A 17,146-nucleotide genomic window follows, 5' to 3' on the forward strand; every position below is an offset into this window, starting at 1 on the left:
GTTGCATGCTTCAGTTCCATGATTACACACTGCAGACCCACGTGCACTGATTCCTCTGGAAACTGTTAGTCTGCATCTGTTTCTGACTGGATCCTCGTGGAGTCACTGTTTAGCCCACGGAAACACAAACTGAAACCTCCGGAGGAAGCGACACATTCAGTCGGGACTGTGTTATTCGGATGTGGGTATTTAGTTGTGCATGAGAGTTATCAGACCATGTGTGAGCTCATTTCCGTACCCACAAGTCTTTTGAAACTTTTTGGCCCCTGTATTTGGTATTTGACTCAGTACACTTAAAAAAGGCTAAAAAAATAACATTTACAAATCAATTTAAACAAATGTATTGTGGGGAGAATAAATGGTGTTATTACAATGTCATATGTTTGATTTCTGGCTCTGTATACGCTGTGGTCACAATACTTTACCAAAGTCACCCAATTTGCTAAATTGGGCGTTTTACAGCCAATCAAGAGCTAGAGAGCTAGTAAAGCAGCTGACCCACAAGATGCTCTGTTTAGATATCCCATTACATAAGTGATGAAGATATGTGTAAACATATCTTCATTTCTTCCTTTCTCATAGCTTGAGTTTCCTCTTTGACATATAGTTTGTCAGCTAGCCAAACCTTGGAAGCTTTTACACCTCGTTTGGTCCAACATTTTTAGACTTGATCCAAATCAAAATGCTAAATGGTGTGAAACCTCCTCTTGAGGGCTAAGTGAAACAATGGTTGTGTGTTTTGAAGGCCATCGATTACATCGTGTTTTTAATGGACTCGGAACAACTACGGATGCCTCTGTGTTCTCCTGAACGACTCAGAAGATCTTTTATTCCAGAAGCTGCCACGCTATTAGAAGATTTTTTATTCAATTAAATTCAGTTGATTTTATTAAGCCCCAAATCACAAATTAGAAATTTGCCTCAGAGGGCTTTACAATCTGTACCCATACGACATCCCTGTCCCAGGACCTCACATCGGATCAGGAAAAACTCCCCAAAAAACTGAAAAAAAACCTTTCACAGGGAAAAAGGGGAAGAAACCTTCAGGAGAGCAACAGAAGAGCTCCCCGGATGGACAGAAGCAATAGATGTAATGTGTACAGAATGACGCATTACAGAGTTACAACACATTCAATGAGTATGACAGGAATTATAAATAATGAGTAGTAGACATGGACCACGATCCAGATAACCAGATGTAGAATCAAATGGCTTTTTGTGGTGTTATTTATTCATTGTACTGGGTTTTCTGTTTGTTGTGTGCTGTGGAACGTATGCCCATTGTTTGTTTCTGTGTGAGTTGATTTGGTGACAAATGTGTTTCCCTCACTGGGGATTAATAAAGTTAGAAAACATTCTGATACTATTCAATTATTTTCTATCTAAAATCTAAACTGTGTAAGTTCAGTCGGGTGTACTGACAGATGGAGTGCGTGGCTCTTTGTGTGGCAGGTACATCCACGACGACTCTGAGACCACCGCGGATGAACTCCATCTGAAGGTGACGGACGGTCTCAACTCAGTAGACGTCGTCCTGTCGATACAGGTGTGTTTCCTGTCCCGCCAAATCATGTATAACATCATCAATCAACATTTTTGGATTTGGACTTTATTTGTTTCTGTTGTGTATTTTGAGTCTGTGATTTCTCTCGTGCTGTCCTCAGGTCCTGCCGATGAACGATGAACCTCCCCAGCTGGGTGGAGGGCTGCGGGGCGGGCTGAGCTGCATGGAGGCGGGGCAGGTCCAGATAACGGTGGACTACCTGTCGGCTACAGACCGGGACAGCGAGGACTCCAGACTGACCTACATGCTGGCCCGGAGTCCAGGCAGAGGGGAGCTGCAGAGAGCCGGATTGACCGTGGACAAGTTCTCCCAGCAGGACGTGCTGCAGGGACACGTCTACTATGTCCACACAGGTAAGGGAGCATTATTATGCTCCCTTAGAGCATAGGACACACGTGCACAGAAGGTTTCTAGCATGTAGAGCAGATATGATACTGCCCTGCAGCTTCTACATATCAGGGCACACAATCAAAATATGTTTTACTCTTATGGAAAGGCACTAAAGAGGAAACTTCATCCTTTTTTCTCCGCTGCAAGGGCATCCTAGAGGTCACTGAATCCCACTTTCACCATTGTAAGGGCACACTGAAGGGCCCTTAATGGTATTTTCTCCACTGAAATGGCTACTTAGAGCTATCTTGATTACATTTCTCTTTGTGTGCACCCTAGAGAGCTCCATTAGAAGGGTATCCTAAAGGACATTTTCTCATGTTTTATCTACCATAAGAACATCTACATAATAGCTTTTATATATATATATATTCTAAGATAGCAGTACCAAGCGTGCTTTGTGTCTCCTAGTGTCACTTGTCTTTTTTCCTCAGACACGTTCTCACAGCATTACAAAATGCTGTTTTTTGTTTCCTGTTTCAGGAGGAGAGATCGGACCCGGGTCGGTATTCGACACCGTCACGCTCATCATCTCTGACGGCGAGGCTGGAGGAACGGATGGATGTTGCCACGGAGACGCCCCGCCCCCACCCGTGCCTCTCCACGGCACACTTCCTGTGTACGACCTCAACATCATCGTTCTCCCTGTCAACAACAAAGTGCCCACCGTCACTCTGGGTAAGACTTCTGTCATGACACACCTGAGGAACAGTTTACCTCCAGGGAAAGGCTTTTGAAAGTTGTAAATATGGGCTGCTGTAGTATTCAGATCTTTTACTTAAGTAAGGGAATAATACACAGCGTGCTTGGCCAATTATTATTCTGATACCACACTGAAAATATACTGTATGCAAAAGTCCTGCATTGAAAAGGTTCTTTGAATAAAAGTATTAAAACTAGAAAAATGTCCCGTCACTGTAAAACAGTTATTTATCTTAGATAAAATCAACTTATTATCACTCATGCATTACTATTATTAATGTTAATTTTACTCTTAACTGTAATTTAATGAATGAATTATTAAATATTTCATGAGGGATTATTGTTACATTCTGCTGGGAAGTCATATCGTCCTGATGGGTATTAAATTAATTCATGAACATATTAAAACTTCATGATCCGGCAGTAAATGTAATTATCTGTGTTGGTTATAATAACACGCATTAGCTTTAGCACTAACTAAAACCTGAGGAGTGATAAACAGGACATTTTCAGCTCAGCCAGGCTGTGTGAACGGAGCCATGTTTCACCAACGTGTGTGTGTGTGTGTGTGTGTGTGTTCATGTGTGTGTGTGTGTGTGTGTGTGTGTGTTCACTGTTTACAATCCTCTTAATGCAGCAGGAGCAGCTCTGACCCCGACAACACGCCGTCACCTATCAGTCCAACACACACTGTGTTCTGGGAGTGGTGGTGGGGTGGGGGGTAACATACACTTCTTGTATATACACACATACACACATACACACACACACCCACACACACACTCCTGGGGAGAGTGATAGTTCTCGCCGCAGTCGTAGCCAAGAAATGGGATTGGAGGAGCTCTGTGGTTATCAATGGAGACCAGTGACCACTGGGATTCACACTAGGATAACTGGGAGATAATGTGTGTGTGTGTGTGTGTGTGTGAGTGAGAGAGCTTGCAATGGCATGTTAGCACTGCAAAAGAAATCGCAAGAATATTGTCAGACTGAATCAAACCTTCTTTATGCTTTTGCGGTTTTATTTTGAAGGACTTCCGACGCAGTTCTAAACATCAACGTTTAAGTTATTGTGTGTTTTTCAGAATTCGAGGCTTTTGAAAGCACATGACACATAACCGCAACTTCCCAGGGTTTGAAACCAGCCTTGTGACCTCTGGATGCCTGGCACACCTGTCTCTCTCTTTACTGTAAAGTAAAGGTGAGATTCCAGCAGTTTTCCCTCCTCATTCTGACCTCCTTCGAAACGCTGAAGCTCAATTTCAGAAACTTTCTGAAACTTAAAAACAAGTGGGATTATTTGCAATTTTAAAACGATAATATTTAAAAGAAATTCAACCGTTAAAAAAAAAAACTCAGACCCTAAATAGTTTCTGCTATGTTTCTTGCAGTGTGGTGTTTGGATGTTAAGTTGAGTCCTAAATCTCATTGTTTGCACATTGCATTATGGGTGATTTATGGAACGTGCGCGTCTTGTCGTCAGCGTTAACGAGGTTGGCGCTGACGTGTCTAAAGTGAAATCTGTTTATTGTCTGCTGGTATTACATGTACACACAGCTGGGTGAGATTATCACTCCTGTGTGCTCCCCAGGAGACAGGAGACAATGAGTGTCTTTTCAAAACAAAAGCAGAAAGAGGCGCATCCTGCACGGTCACAAGAGTCTCGCCATCCGGATTACCGTGGCGCTACCAGCGGCCCGATAACTCTCTAATCCTGCCAGCATATCTCACCAGGCAGTGCTGGGTTGGATGGGAGTGGGAGGGGGGTCGCATGTGGTGTTTCTTGGTCTAATTAATTATCAGGGAATAAAGACGCAGAGTAAGAGCATTAGCGCCGCGAAACGCGAGGAATCTTCCTTGTTTCTTTGTTTAGTTTATCAGCGCGATACAGGACTGTCCATCGTAAATGCTCATTCACATTCACACAATGTATACATACATATATATAGTATAATTAATACATGCCCAAGGGAGGTTTGGCAGTTTGGATCCAGGTCCAGAGGTGATTGTGTTTGTTAATTAACAGCACTGGGAAGGAAGATGGGTGAGTAGCGGATATACTAGCATCTGACAACGGGATGGATGGACAAATGGATGAAGTGATGGACGGATAGATGAACTGTTGGGTAGACGAACGGATGTATGGATGGATGGAGGGATAAACTGATGGATGGACCGAGGCATAAAGCAAGGGATGGATTGTTGGATTGATGAACTGATGGATAGATGAATGAATGAATGGACAGATGGGCGGATGGACAACTGACTGACATGTGCAGACTACCAAGTGGAAGTACTGGGCCTTTTTCTGGTGGATCAGGGTGATACGGGGGACCGTTGAGTCGAGTGGGCCCTATGTGGTTCAGGGTGACTGACCTGGCTGGGTCTTCTTTACACATACAGCTGGAACTCTTCCTCTTCATTCTGCATGTGCTCAAACACACTCAGCTGTGTCCTTTTGGGGTTATAACATAGAATGCCACATTAGGAACTCTTTTGACCTCCACTAAGTGGAGACAAACTGCTTCATCTGTGTACAAAATATTTGCCCGACTTAGGTCACTGTTGTTATGTGTTGATTTAGGTGAGTCCATGTTGGTGGTGGACGAAGGCTCCTCCACCTGTCTGTGTGGGGGGGTCCTCGGGGCCTCAGACCCTGACAGCCCCGCCGACCAGCTGACCTTTCACCTGGAGACTCCGCCTCTGCATGGCTTTCTGGAGAACACGCTACCAACACCCGGCTTCGAGAAGAGCAACGCGGGAGTCCGAGTCGGTCAGTGTGTGTGTGTGTGTGTGTGTGTGTGTGTGTGTGTGTGTGTGTGTGTGTGTGTGCGTGTGCGTGTGCGTGTGCGTGTGCGTGTGCGTGTGTGCGTGCTCGTGTTCGGCACACATTGAACCTGACACTAGCGAAACACTTTTTACCAGAATCCTTCAGTCTTGTCCACCTGACCTCTGGTTTCATCAACTACGTCCAGTCGGAAAGCAAAGGGGCGGAGCCGACCGTCGACCAACTGTCCATCAGCGTGAGCGACGGGCTGCACCGCTCCGCCGTTGTCCCCTTCTACATCATCATCAATCCAACCAATGACGAGACACCTTCGCTGCTGCTCGCCAACTTCACCGTATGTCCAATCCAATATTTTTCTTCTTTACCCTTCGGGGGTCAAAAATCGAACAATGACAAACATTTCTCGTCCATCCAACATGGGGGGCGCTAGCGTAGGTGTAGACTAAATCTCGTTGTCGACCTCCCGCAGGTGAAGGAGGGCGGGATGAGGGAGCTGACTTCCTCCTTACTGAACGGCTTCGACCTGGACGCCCCGCCGGACGTCCTGACCTTCACGCTGGTGCAGCCGCCGGCTCACGGCAGCCTGATCAACGGCATCTACGGCACCGAGCTGAGACGCTATCAGGAGATGGGGGCGGACCTCCTGCAAAGGAGCCTCCCCGTCACCTCCTTCACCCTGCAGGAGCTCCGCCAAGGTGAGAGGGACGCGACGATGCCGCTGCGTCAACTGGCTCTAATGGCAAATAGAATCAGTTCTGTAAAGAACTGTACTTTTTAAGTAGATTATTAAGTACAGTTGATTGTACACAGTATGAAATCGGCCAGATCGTAATTTATAATGTAAGCTTATTTTCCTGAGATTACTCAATGGTATTTCAGGCTCACGACAAGGTAGCTACTTTTATTTTGTGATCTTGCAATGAGATTTAAAAACATTTTCTATGGACGGACATTTGTATTGAATTTAATTCACACCCTGAGTCATAACTCGGTCAAATGTGACCACAAACACGGCTCGAATCTAAACAACTTACTGTTGTTACTTTCCACTTGCCTTTTGCAAATTAACAACAACTTAATAATGTTTAAAAATCCTCTTTTTGCTTCCAGTGCAAATAAAAACTGCTAGAAGTTAACGAACACGACTTTTCATGGTGCAGATTCACCAAAATGTCACAAAATATAGAAACCGCAGCGCACAAGCTGCACAAGCTTAATACCGTCAGCATTATTGATAGCATGTTGTAAACTGTAGTGCTTGAACTCAGTTCATGTTTATTCCCTGAACGAGACTTGAAGATGTCCACCACATTGGTCCAGACTGAAATATACCAACAGCTATTTACTGGTTTTTCATGAACTTTTAAACAACAATAATCCCATCATGTGACGTTGGGGACATGTTCATATCATGCCACCAGCAGGTCAAGGTTTAATTGTGTTTCGGTTTATCCGTCTGCAGTTGTGTTCGTGTTGTGTTTTACACCGGCACTACATCACTGTATTATTCAGCTTCTGGAAAGCATGAAGGGCTTTTACTAAATCACATCACAATGCATGAAATAGCTTTGAAGTTATTTCAGAATGATTATTTTAAAAATAGAAACATAAGCAACGTAGGGACTGCAAATAAAGTCAGTGAAGCGGTCCATCGTCCTCACCGTGACCCCAGTCCAAATCCATTGTAGCAGCTTGACAGTCCTTATTGGCTGCTGTAAAAAGCTAACTGATGGGTTGGTTAATGCAAGTAGTTAGCTATTGCTTGATTCAAAAAGAAAAGAAAAAAATGTAATTGTGCGTCGTTTAATTCAATTCAATTCAGTTTATTTGTATAGCCCAATTTCACAAATTACAAATTTGTCTCGGAGTGCTTTACAATCTGTACACATAGACATCCCTGCCCCAAAACCTCACATCGGACCAGGAAAAACTCCCAAATAACCCTTCAGGGGAAAAAGGAAGAAACCTGGAGGAGAGCAACAGAGGAGGATCCCTCTCCAGGATGGACAGATGCAATAGATGTAATGTGTACAGAAGGACAGATTTAGAGTTAAAATACATTCAATGAATATGACAGAGTGTATGAATAGTTCATAGTAGGCATATTCCACGATGGAGACCTCCACGATCCATCAGGCAGATGGCGGTGGGGAGGAGGAGTGGGCGGAGTCTCAACAGGACAGTGGCGTAGTCATGAGCAGGAATTCCACGACCCAGACGATCCATCAGGCAGATAGGATCTATGCCGTTTAAGAGGCCTAAATAGAATATACACAACACAAACATCTTTATAAACCAAACTGAGACTTGTTAAAGGTTTATTTCAACCATTTACTCTGCCTGAGTGTTCTTGAGTCTCTGTTCTATATGTGTGTGTGTGTGTGTGTATATGTAGGTAGAAGTGTGTTTGCACAAAAGACACAAAAACAAATGAGAAGGGATTTTTTTCTTTTTCACCCCCCTTTCCCCCTTCCTCCCTTCCCCCCTCGGCAGGCATGAAGATCGTGTACATGCACGATGACACGGAAACCCTGAAGGACGCCGTGGCTCTGCGGCTGACAGATGGCGTCCACACAGTCCAGGGGACGGCTCGGGTCACCGTGCTGCCGGTCAACGACGAGAAACCATGGCTGCTCAAGTACACACCAACACATGCACACACACACACACATGCACGCACACACACACACACACATATACACCCCCACACACCCCCACACACACACACACAGATGTGAGCTGATATGAGGATTTAGTGCTTAATGCCTGTTAATATGGTATTACCAGAAATATGTGACTGTGCGAGGTTTCAGGTCAGAGTCACACCGACAGACATAAAGAAGGCTGCTATTTAAAATATATACACTATTTAGTCAATCCCTTTAAAGTAATAAAAATTTAAAAAAATTGCAGAATAATATATATTCTACCCTCGTATTATGATTATTAATGTGTTCATCACTTTAATGTTGCAGCTGGTAAATGTGGAGCTAATGTTAATGTCTTTATATACTGAGTGGTTTAATCTATAATAATACATTTGTTAGTTTGATAGTATATTTCATGAATTTTAATGCAGAAATAAACTAAAACTGTGAGATAACTGTAAAGTGGTAAAGTATATTTCCCTCTGAGATACAATGGAGTAGAAGGATAATGTTGCTGCTACAAAAGTGCAATGTACGTAAAGTGCCGTTTTATTGAACACACAGACTGTCGTGTATTTGGACTCAACCCCACGCACACACGGTCCTGCTGCCACAAAAGCTCGCTAGAGCACCAAATGTAAATTAATCCGCGAATTTGCATCCTTGACTGGGTTCCCCATGCTATCCCGCCCCAGCCCCTCACCCTCGCTGTCCCAAGATCAGCCGTCGGTGTGCGTGGGTGCGCTGGCACAGGCCCGAGCTGGTACTGTAAAGGGCGCCCAGGCAGAAGTAACGCCGGGACTTGGCAGATGCCAGCCTCCTTGTTTTTTTGCGTTCCTGCAGGACGGACGCGGCGGCTTCCTCTCCTGCGTGGATTTTAGTTCCAAGTGAGGAGACAGCCAGACGCTTTCTGATGTTCACCGACCCCCATACCCCCACCCAACAACACCACCATCCCAGATGTCCGTGATCCCGCTTGGGAAAAAATAACCTCTCAAACAAACTTCTTCCTGCTTGTATCTGCATTTTCATCACTTCAAAAGTGGGACATTTCAACCCCTTTTCCCGTGCTTTTATGAATTTTTTCAAAAGCAGAGCCAAATAAAGTCTAAAATGTTGCTTGTTGAACTGGTTGAACACCACAAAAAGAAAAGATTTAAATGGAACATACAGATTTAAAATATGGTTCTTTCTTCTTCGTTGGTGTGTTCAGGAACGTGGGGTTGGAGGTGGACTCCGGTGAGCACAGGGTGATTTCGAGCGTGGCCCTTGAGGCCCAGGACCTAGACACCCCCCCCAACCAGGTGCACTACTTCCTCAACGCCGCACCGCGCTTCGGCAAGCTGCGGCTCAAGGTGAGCAAAATAACGACGTTTCTCTTTGTTAAGTTTTAGACCTACATTTTTAAAACATCTTGGAAAGAGAAAGTACTCAAGTATAAACTCAAGGTACTTGTGAGGTGCTTTACTTGAGAATTGCCATTTTATTTATCATTATACTTCCACTATATATCATAAATATTGGATTTTATATTTCACTTACATTTATTCAACAGCTTTTCAAAAGAGTTGATGTTTATTCCTGTATGTGTTGACAACATCCTCTGACTGTTAATGTTAAATAAACTCTAAAAAACACTTTGGATCAGCTGGAAAATGCTGAAAACCGGCTGTTAGTTGTTTTTATAGATACCAACGCCACACACATAGATGATCTGACAGAATCGGATGCATTGCTGTCGATTGAACCAGGTGGCAAACTCTGGTTCTGCCAAGTGAAGCCAATGCAGAAGTGTCTTAAACTTGCATTCTCTCCACTGACCAGCAGGGGGCAACTCCTCTGGTTGCAAAAATAAGTCTGGTTGTCGAGAAGCCTATGAGAAAATGACTCTACTTCTCTCTTCATTTATTCCCTCAGTAAACATTGTAAACATGAGTTTATGGTCTCAATCTCTAGTTTCAAGTTTTCTTGAATACAGCGTGATGTTTATTGAGTGAATTATGGTCAATTTAGAGTCAAACAGACCATAAAGCATCCCCTTCATCTATATACAGTCTAAGATATTAAACCAGTCAACTGGATGTAAAGGAGTTACAATGCAACATGCACATTTATGCAGCAGTAATATTATTCAATATCACATATAAGAGAAACCATGGCAGGAACTTTTACTGTACCGTGAGTATTTTCAATTTAATTCAGTACATTTCGCCGATAATACTGATAATACTTTTACTAAAGGTTTTGAAAGCAGGTTTGTTTTTTACGAGTGGATTATTTTCACAGTGGGGTATAACTACTTTTACTCAAGAAAAGGATCTTAATACTTCAATACTTCAAAATTCCTGGGCCTTTAAAAAGAAAAAAGAACAGGAACTATATTCGAGGTGTTTTTAAAGGTCTTCAGTAGGAACCAATGGGTTTGGAGACAGGAAGTCCAACAGTATTGAGAGACGGACTGATCTAAACATACGTTTTGTTGATAATAACAACAAATATCGAACAAAAATTTGTTCTAATGCCTGAACGAGAACATAAGCATAATTGTTTTTCCAAGTGCCTGATCCCCTCGGTGTGTTGACGGCACTGAACATTGTGAGCACAGGCGGAGTCGGGCTGGACCGAGCTGTCGGCCGGCCAGAACTTCACTCAGGACGATGTGGAGATGAACCGCCTCTGGTACGCTCACACACGCGCCGCCGGGTTCAAAGGTCATGACAGCTTCCGCTTCACCCTCAGCGACCTGGACAACGAGAGCCCCTCGCAGAGCTTCTTCATCTCCGTCCGCACAGTGCGGAAAGGTCAGAGGTTTGGCTTTTGAAGTGCCTTCATGTCCGGTGGGTGAAGGGAAGGTGCTGACAAGTTGAGTTTCTAAAAGTTTGTTTCTGATCTGGAATCAGCAGGAAACGGTCTCGCTGAAGCCAACATCAACGTAGATTACATAAAGTGTTCCGAGAATAAAACAATGACAACTGACTAAAGTAAAGTTAGAGCAACAAGAAGAAGCGTCTTCTCACACACACACACACACACACACACACAGCCTAACTAACATTTAAGCCCCTCCGCGGTCCCTCTGGCCGGTCCTCGTTCATGTATTATTGAGCGACCCCCCCCCCCCCCCCAGCTCACCGTGCTTTGCCAGTCGGGTGAACACGGTGCGAAGAGGCCTCGGCCCTTCTGGCTGCGGGCCCTCTGATCCTGGAGGAGCGGAGGTGAGAAACGACCGGCCTCCTCAGCCGGTGAATAATTAACGGAGGGGACGTGGAGCAGCTGTGGAGGGGCGCTGACTCGTGTCCTCTGGGTGCGTCACCTCTTCGTCCTCCTCCTCCGACAACAACACTCATTTAGGCCTTATGATTTTTTATTGTGTTACCTCGCAAAGTTGAATTTGAATCAATCCTCTATTGAAAGAAATTTCATCGGTGGGATATAAAAGATATCTATATATTGAGGCTAGATTCTCATGAATGCTCAATTAAAGAAACATTCACACAGATTTACCACTTTAAATTTGGCTTGTAATGTACGTAAAGAACTGCTCAGAAAACCTTCATGCAGATCCAGTTATATGTTTATGGTAGTTTATGTTCATAAATATTTATTTTGAAATATATTAATAAATATTTGATCCATAAATATTATTACCACATTATTTTTGCATAATGACCAAAAATGTGCAGAAGTTAGCAGTTAAAAGCAGCTTCATCTCTCTAGGAACCGTATGTGTGCTCGCTCCAGTGCTTCGATCTTTTCCCTCTGGCCGCCTCCAGGTGACTTAGTGCTGGTGAGCAAGGCAGTGCGTCTGATGGAGGGGCAGCGCGTCGTCCTGAACACCGACATCCTGCTGGCGTCAGACTCGGCCGGTCGTCCGGAGGAGCTGGTGTACGCGTTGTCGGTCCCGCCGCGGCACGGCCTCGTCCACGCCATCCAGCAGCCGGGCGTCCCCCTGACCACCTTCACACAGCTGGACGTGGCCGCCCACCGCGTGTGCTACACCCACGACAACAGCCACCGTGCGGAGACTGACTCCTTCAGGTGGGAATACACACGCTCACGGTAATATCTGAAGGAAATCAGCATCGTCTTGGTTCTTTCGGAGCTCTTTTGAAAAAAGAAAATAAAGATCCCGATGGACTATTCTGATTAAAATATAAATACAAAACGATTTAATTAGAAGCATAATAAAATGTCAAACATGCAACAAATTAACCTCACCTTTTTCAACAAACAGCTGTTTGACGTTGGCCATCTTTGTAAAGAGAAGCTATTTTGGAGCACAGCAAGTATTCTGCACACGTGAGAATAAATGGCAAAATGATCAGGCCGCATATTGTGAGAGGATATTTCTGTGGAGGAAAGTATCACACACAACATTTGGCCGGCGAAAGAGAAAAACCGGGCAGCGAGACGAGAGAAACCGGGCAGCGTCAGGAGACGAGAGGCTTTCTCTGCTACACTATGTTTATCTGCTTTTACAGCCAATTTGGCAGCAGCAGGTTATTTTTTAAGGAGACGGGGGGGGGAGTGTGTTGGGGGGAGTGTGACCTAGAGTGTGTGCAGACCCCGGGTTTGTCACCCAGACCTCTGCTGCCCCGACCGGCTGGTTTGTCTGGCTATGAAAGAGCCGATCAGATCACAGCCAAGACTCAGAGACTCAGGAACTGGAGGAGAGAGAGAGCGAGAGACACAGACAGACAGACAGACAGACAGACAGAGTGACAGACAGGCAGACAAACCAACCTGGTCATAATGTTTGTGTGCGCGTTTGTTGCCGTGACAGCAGATGATGAATGGGCATTACTAGGAGAATAACAACAGGCGTTGGCACGACGTCACCGGCCAGAGCACCGGCCACAGACGGCCATCTCTGGGCAAATATGACCGACATTGGAGCCAGATGTTACAGCGGGACCTGCATCTCCGTGTGTGTCCGGTGTGCCGAGGCCCGTGGCAGTTAGTCGGCTGCAGGGCTGAGAGGCAGATTGTGTTGGCAGACAAAAGAGGACAAAACACACACACACACACACATACACACACACACACACACTAGCGACAATTGACAGTGCATTGGACTTGAAGTATGAGATGCGTGTCTCCAAATGAAAACAGGCCCTCACGTGATTGATGACTGAAGCTGCCGTCATTGTTACTCAAGAGTGAGTCATGTGGTTAATTAATCATGAGATATATTTTAAAATCAAACTGCACACAAAGACACTTATTTAAATGAAAATTAAGCATTCAACACGGATCTTTAAAATGTATGTTTAAATGTGTTTCACAACAAAAGAAAAATAAATGATCTAAGCTACTTTGCTCATTTAGTATACAACTTCATCCCATTGTGGGACTCTAAAGAAACTCCACAAAGAACAGTTAAAATGTGTGCAGCAGAAGTCGAGACATCATTCCTGACTTTTATTAGGCCGAGAACACTGGATCCTGCATTTCCCACAATGCAACTGAATAGTTGTTGCAGGTCTTCAAACTCCACACAGATCCCGTTTGTAACATAAAGCAAGTACACAGATGTTGTGGCAGCAACAGAACAATAGTTATTTCCTGTCTGTCGCTCATCTCTTTGTTTCCGCTCATCTTTCTTTTACCAAAGGAAGGAAATGCCCCCAAAAAAGTTACGGCAAAGAAAGAAACCGCGATGGAATAAAAAGTTATCATTTCGTGGGGACGTACAGGAAAAATCTTCCCAAAAAGAAAGCAAATGTTCCACAATATGTGCATTTATTTTGTTTTATAAAGCTCTATATATGTATAAGTAAGTGAAAACTACCTTTAATTCTGGAGTGACATACAAGTTGATTCTGCTTTTTGGTCCATTCAAAGTACTTACAGTATATAGAGCATTTGTTATAACTTGTGATTCTGAGTCTGATCATGTAGATTCCTTCTACTGCTGCAGATGTTTCTCAGCAATAGAATCATATCTGTCCCTTATTGTGATATAACTGGTAATTCGGCCATGAAATGCTCCACTCATACCTGCAAACTCATGAGGGGTGAAAAGGGTGACAACGGGGGGGTGCAGGTGACTTTTTTGTTGTTGTCTCCACACCACATCCACGTTGTTTTTTGACTAAAGTCCTATGATTGTTCTGACCGCAAATCTAAATAATAATAACAAACATTTTAAGAAAAAAGGTCCTCTGAATAATTCAGTGATCGGGCCCTAATAATAGTAATAACAACTTTACATTATCATGATATATAATATGGTTAAAGTCATTCATGAACCAACTTCCTTTTTTTTACTTGTGTGCTCTGCTGAGCTTTGAGCCTGTTCCATGGTTCTGTTCCATGAACCTGTTCATGAGTCTGTTCCATGAGCCTGTTCCATGATTCTGTTCCATGATTCTGTTCCATGAGTCTGTTCCATGATTCTGTTCCATGATTCTGTTCATGAGTCTGTTCCCGTTCCATGAGTCTGTTCGAGGAGCCTGTTCCTTCGACGTGTCCCATCAAAGATGTTTTATTGCGAAGATCACCACATCGCATGTTCTCCGTGTCTCACTCCAATCTCATAAACGCCGGCCGTCCAATTGACCCCCCCCCTACCCAAAACAAAAACTCTTCGGATCTACACTATTCACGTGGATGACCTATTTTGATTTCAAAACGGCGAATTTTGCCGGAAGGTGACAAGTTTGCAGGTATGTCCACTGATAATGACGGATTAATAAACATCTCCGATCTGCTTCTAACCAAACTGTCTATTGCCTTCACAGTTTCGTCGTCACCAATGGCGACGCGTCCCGCAGCGGCACCCTCCACTTCACCGTCGAGCACGGCGACCGCATCCCGCCGACCCTCCACTACAACACGGGCCTCCGGCTGCAGGACGGCGCCACGGAAACCGTCACCTCCGACCAGCTGCGGCTCACCGACCCCGACACGGCCGCCGCCAACCTGAGCTACGTCATCACGCAGCCGCCGCGCTACGGCGAGCTGCTGCTGGAGGGAGTCCCGCTGACGCCGCCGCTGACGTTTGCCCAGACGGACGTGGACAGGCTGAACCTGGCTTACCGACACGACCCGGGCAGCCCGGCGGATATTGACAGGTTCTACTTCCTGCCGACCGACGGGACCAACAGAGGATACCTTGAGTTCGGACAGCTGAGAGAAGAGCCGGCTGTCTTCAACATCCAGGCGAGCAGAACACACCTCATACAATAGTTTAGTATTCCCTCCAATCAGAACCCAGACTGTGTGCTGAGCTGCCAGAAGTAATCCAATATTCGACTTAAGGGGAAATACTAATGCCACACGGTCAAAAATACTTCAATTAATATTTTCTTTTATTTCATCTGATTTATTCTATAATATTATTTTATATTATATCGTATTATATTATCAGATAATTATAATATTGATGCATTGATATTTAATATTGCACTGTTAAAAGTGGAGCTTATTTTATTTACTTTCCATACTGCAGGGTAGCTAAATCTGCAAAGTATCCACATTATAAATGTATAGATAAATTGTGAGAAATACAACATTACCCTGTGGTAATGTATTACCTCACATGAATTAAGTACAGCACCCAGAATACCTTGATGGCAGGAGACGTGTGAGTGAGGACGACTTTAAGGTGAAAATACTGAAGTACACAGGTCAATATGTGTACATTGTCATGAAATCTTAAAGAAATGGCAATACGGTTATTTTCAAGTGGAATTAAAGTAAAATGCAAAGGTCAAAATTACTGTTTGAATCACAGACAGATAAATTAGGCCGTGCTGGATGTGTTTATTTACTTAAATATATTTTAAATATATATTTCATTTCTAAATAAATTCTGTGATTATTCGACTGTTATATTTTAATATGGGGTCTATTTTCATGAGATCATTTAATTGTTTAGTTCGTAAAAAAGTGTTAAAGGTGACGTCTCTAAATGTCTTGTTTTGTCCCTCCAACCGTCCAAAATCCAAATATACTCTTCCATTTTCAATTCAATTCAATTCAGTTTATTTTATATAGCCCAATATCACAATCTGTACACATACGACATCCCTGTCCCAGGACCTCACATTGGTTCAGGAAAAACTCTCATAACATAGAAAAAAACGTTCAGGGTGGAAAAGGGGAAGAAAACTATGTGTACTGTGATAATAACAGTAGTGGTTACTTTATACTTCCACAATAATATGTTTATTTCACAGTTCTACATGTTCAGATGCTTACGCAGAACATACACTTGTGAATTATTAAACTATTTTGATGGCTGATGTCATTTTTCAAAAATATTTTTAACTTGAAAATCTACTACATGCTGCTATTGAATAATTACATTTGACTGAAGTTTAATTTCCTGATTATACTTTTCAATGCAGGTCTTTAACTTGTATTTCTACAGTGGTATCTGAGTACTTCCTGCACCACTGGCTATAACGGAAAGCACTTTATTTTTTGAAGTTTGCGATCCGAATATGTTTTCCTTGATAAATAATTGGTAAATTTGTGAAAAAGGGAGAAAGTATATTAACCAAAGAAAGAGGAGGCCAGGAAGTAGAAACTTCAATCAAATGTAATGTAATGTACGAAGCTGATTGTTACACATGACAGGAGTGACACCCAGTGGCGAACACGCAGTGCTGCACCTCTGGCCGCTTCTTTTCCTCTGTGAACTCGCCAGGTGATTTTGACTTCCTGTTACCAAACGTCCATCAAACGTTTATCAGTATCTCTCTCTGGGTATTGAAATAGCTGGCGGAAAAAATAACAAGAATATTTTTGATTGATGAATTCACATGTTCATTTTGGAATCAAATGTTAGAGAAGAGATTACTTTGCAGATCACATTTTAAGTTAAGATAAACTAAAACCGTATTTATCCGGAGGGGAATTGTTGTGAGAGAGAGTGCAAATATAGAGCGCAGATGAAAACAAAATATAAATATGAAATATTATCAACAAGGCAAAAACACCCAATGTACAAAGAATCTGCCAAAAACTAATAGTTAACTGTAAGGATCATGATTAAACAAGTTGATGGTACATCTATATCTAACCTGAAAGTAGTTGGTGTTATGT

The 17,146-nt window shown here is 43.5% G+C and overlaps 1 protein-coding gene across 1 annotated transcript in view; it reads left to right on the forward strand.

Annotated features, from left to right (window-relative positions):
- The window catches only part of frem1b (Fras1 related extracellular matrix 1b), a 35,100-nt gene that overhangs the window by 16,544 nt on the left and 1,410 nt on the right, over positions 1–17,146 (forward strand). The window contains exons 15-25 of the mRNA XM_056415094.1: positions 1,453–1,546; positions 1,665–1,917; positions 2,438–2,632; positions 5,241–5,429; positions 5,582–5,778; positions 5,914–6,139; positions 7,938–8,082; positions 9,306–9,447; positions 10,698–10,893; positions 11,866–12,130; positions 14,836–15,256. Of these exons, the coding sequence (XP_056271069.1) occupies positions 1,453–1,546; positions 1,665–1,917; positions 2,438–2,632; positions 5,241–5,429; positions 5,582–5,778; positions 5,914–6,139; positions 7,938–8,082; positions 9,306–9,447; positions 10,698–10,893; positions 11,866–12,130; positions 14,836–15,256 (2,323 nt within the window). The remainder of the gene's footprint in view (positions 1–1,452; positions 1,547–1,664; positions 1,918–2,437; positions 2,633–5,240; positions 5,430–5,581; positions 5,779–5,913; positions 6,140–7,937; positions 8,083–9,305; positions 9,448–10,697; positions 10,894–11,865; positions 12,131–14,835; positions 15,257–17,146) is intronic.

The sequence above is a fragment of the Pseudoliparis swirei genome, chromosome 5 (assembly GCF_029220125.1).
Source record: "Pseudoliparis swirei isolate HS2019 ecotype Mariana Trench chromosome 5, NWPU_hadal_v1, whole genome shotgun sequence".
Lineage (NCBI taxonomy): Eukaryota > Metazoa > Chordata > Actinopteri > Perciformes > Liparidae > Pseudoliparis > Pseudoliparis swirei.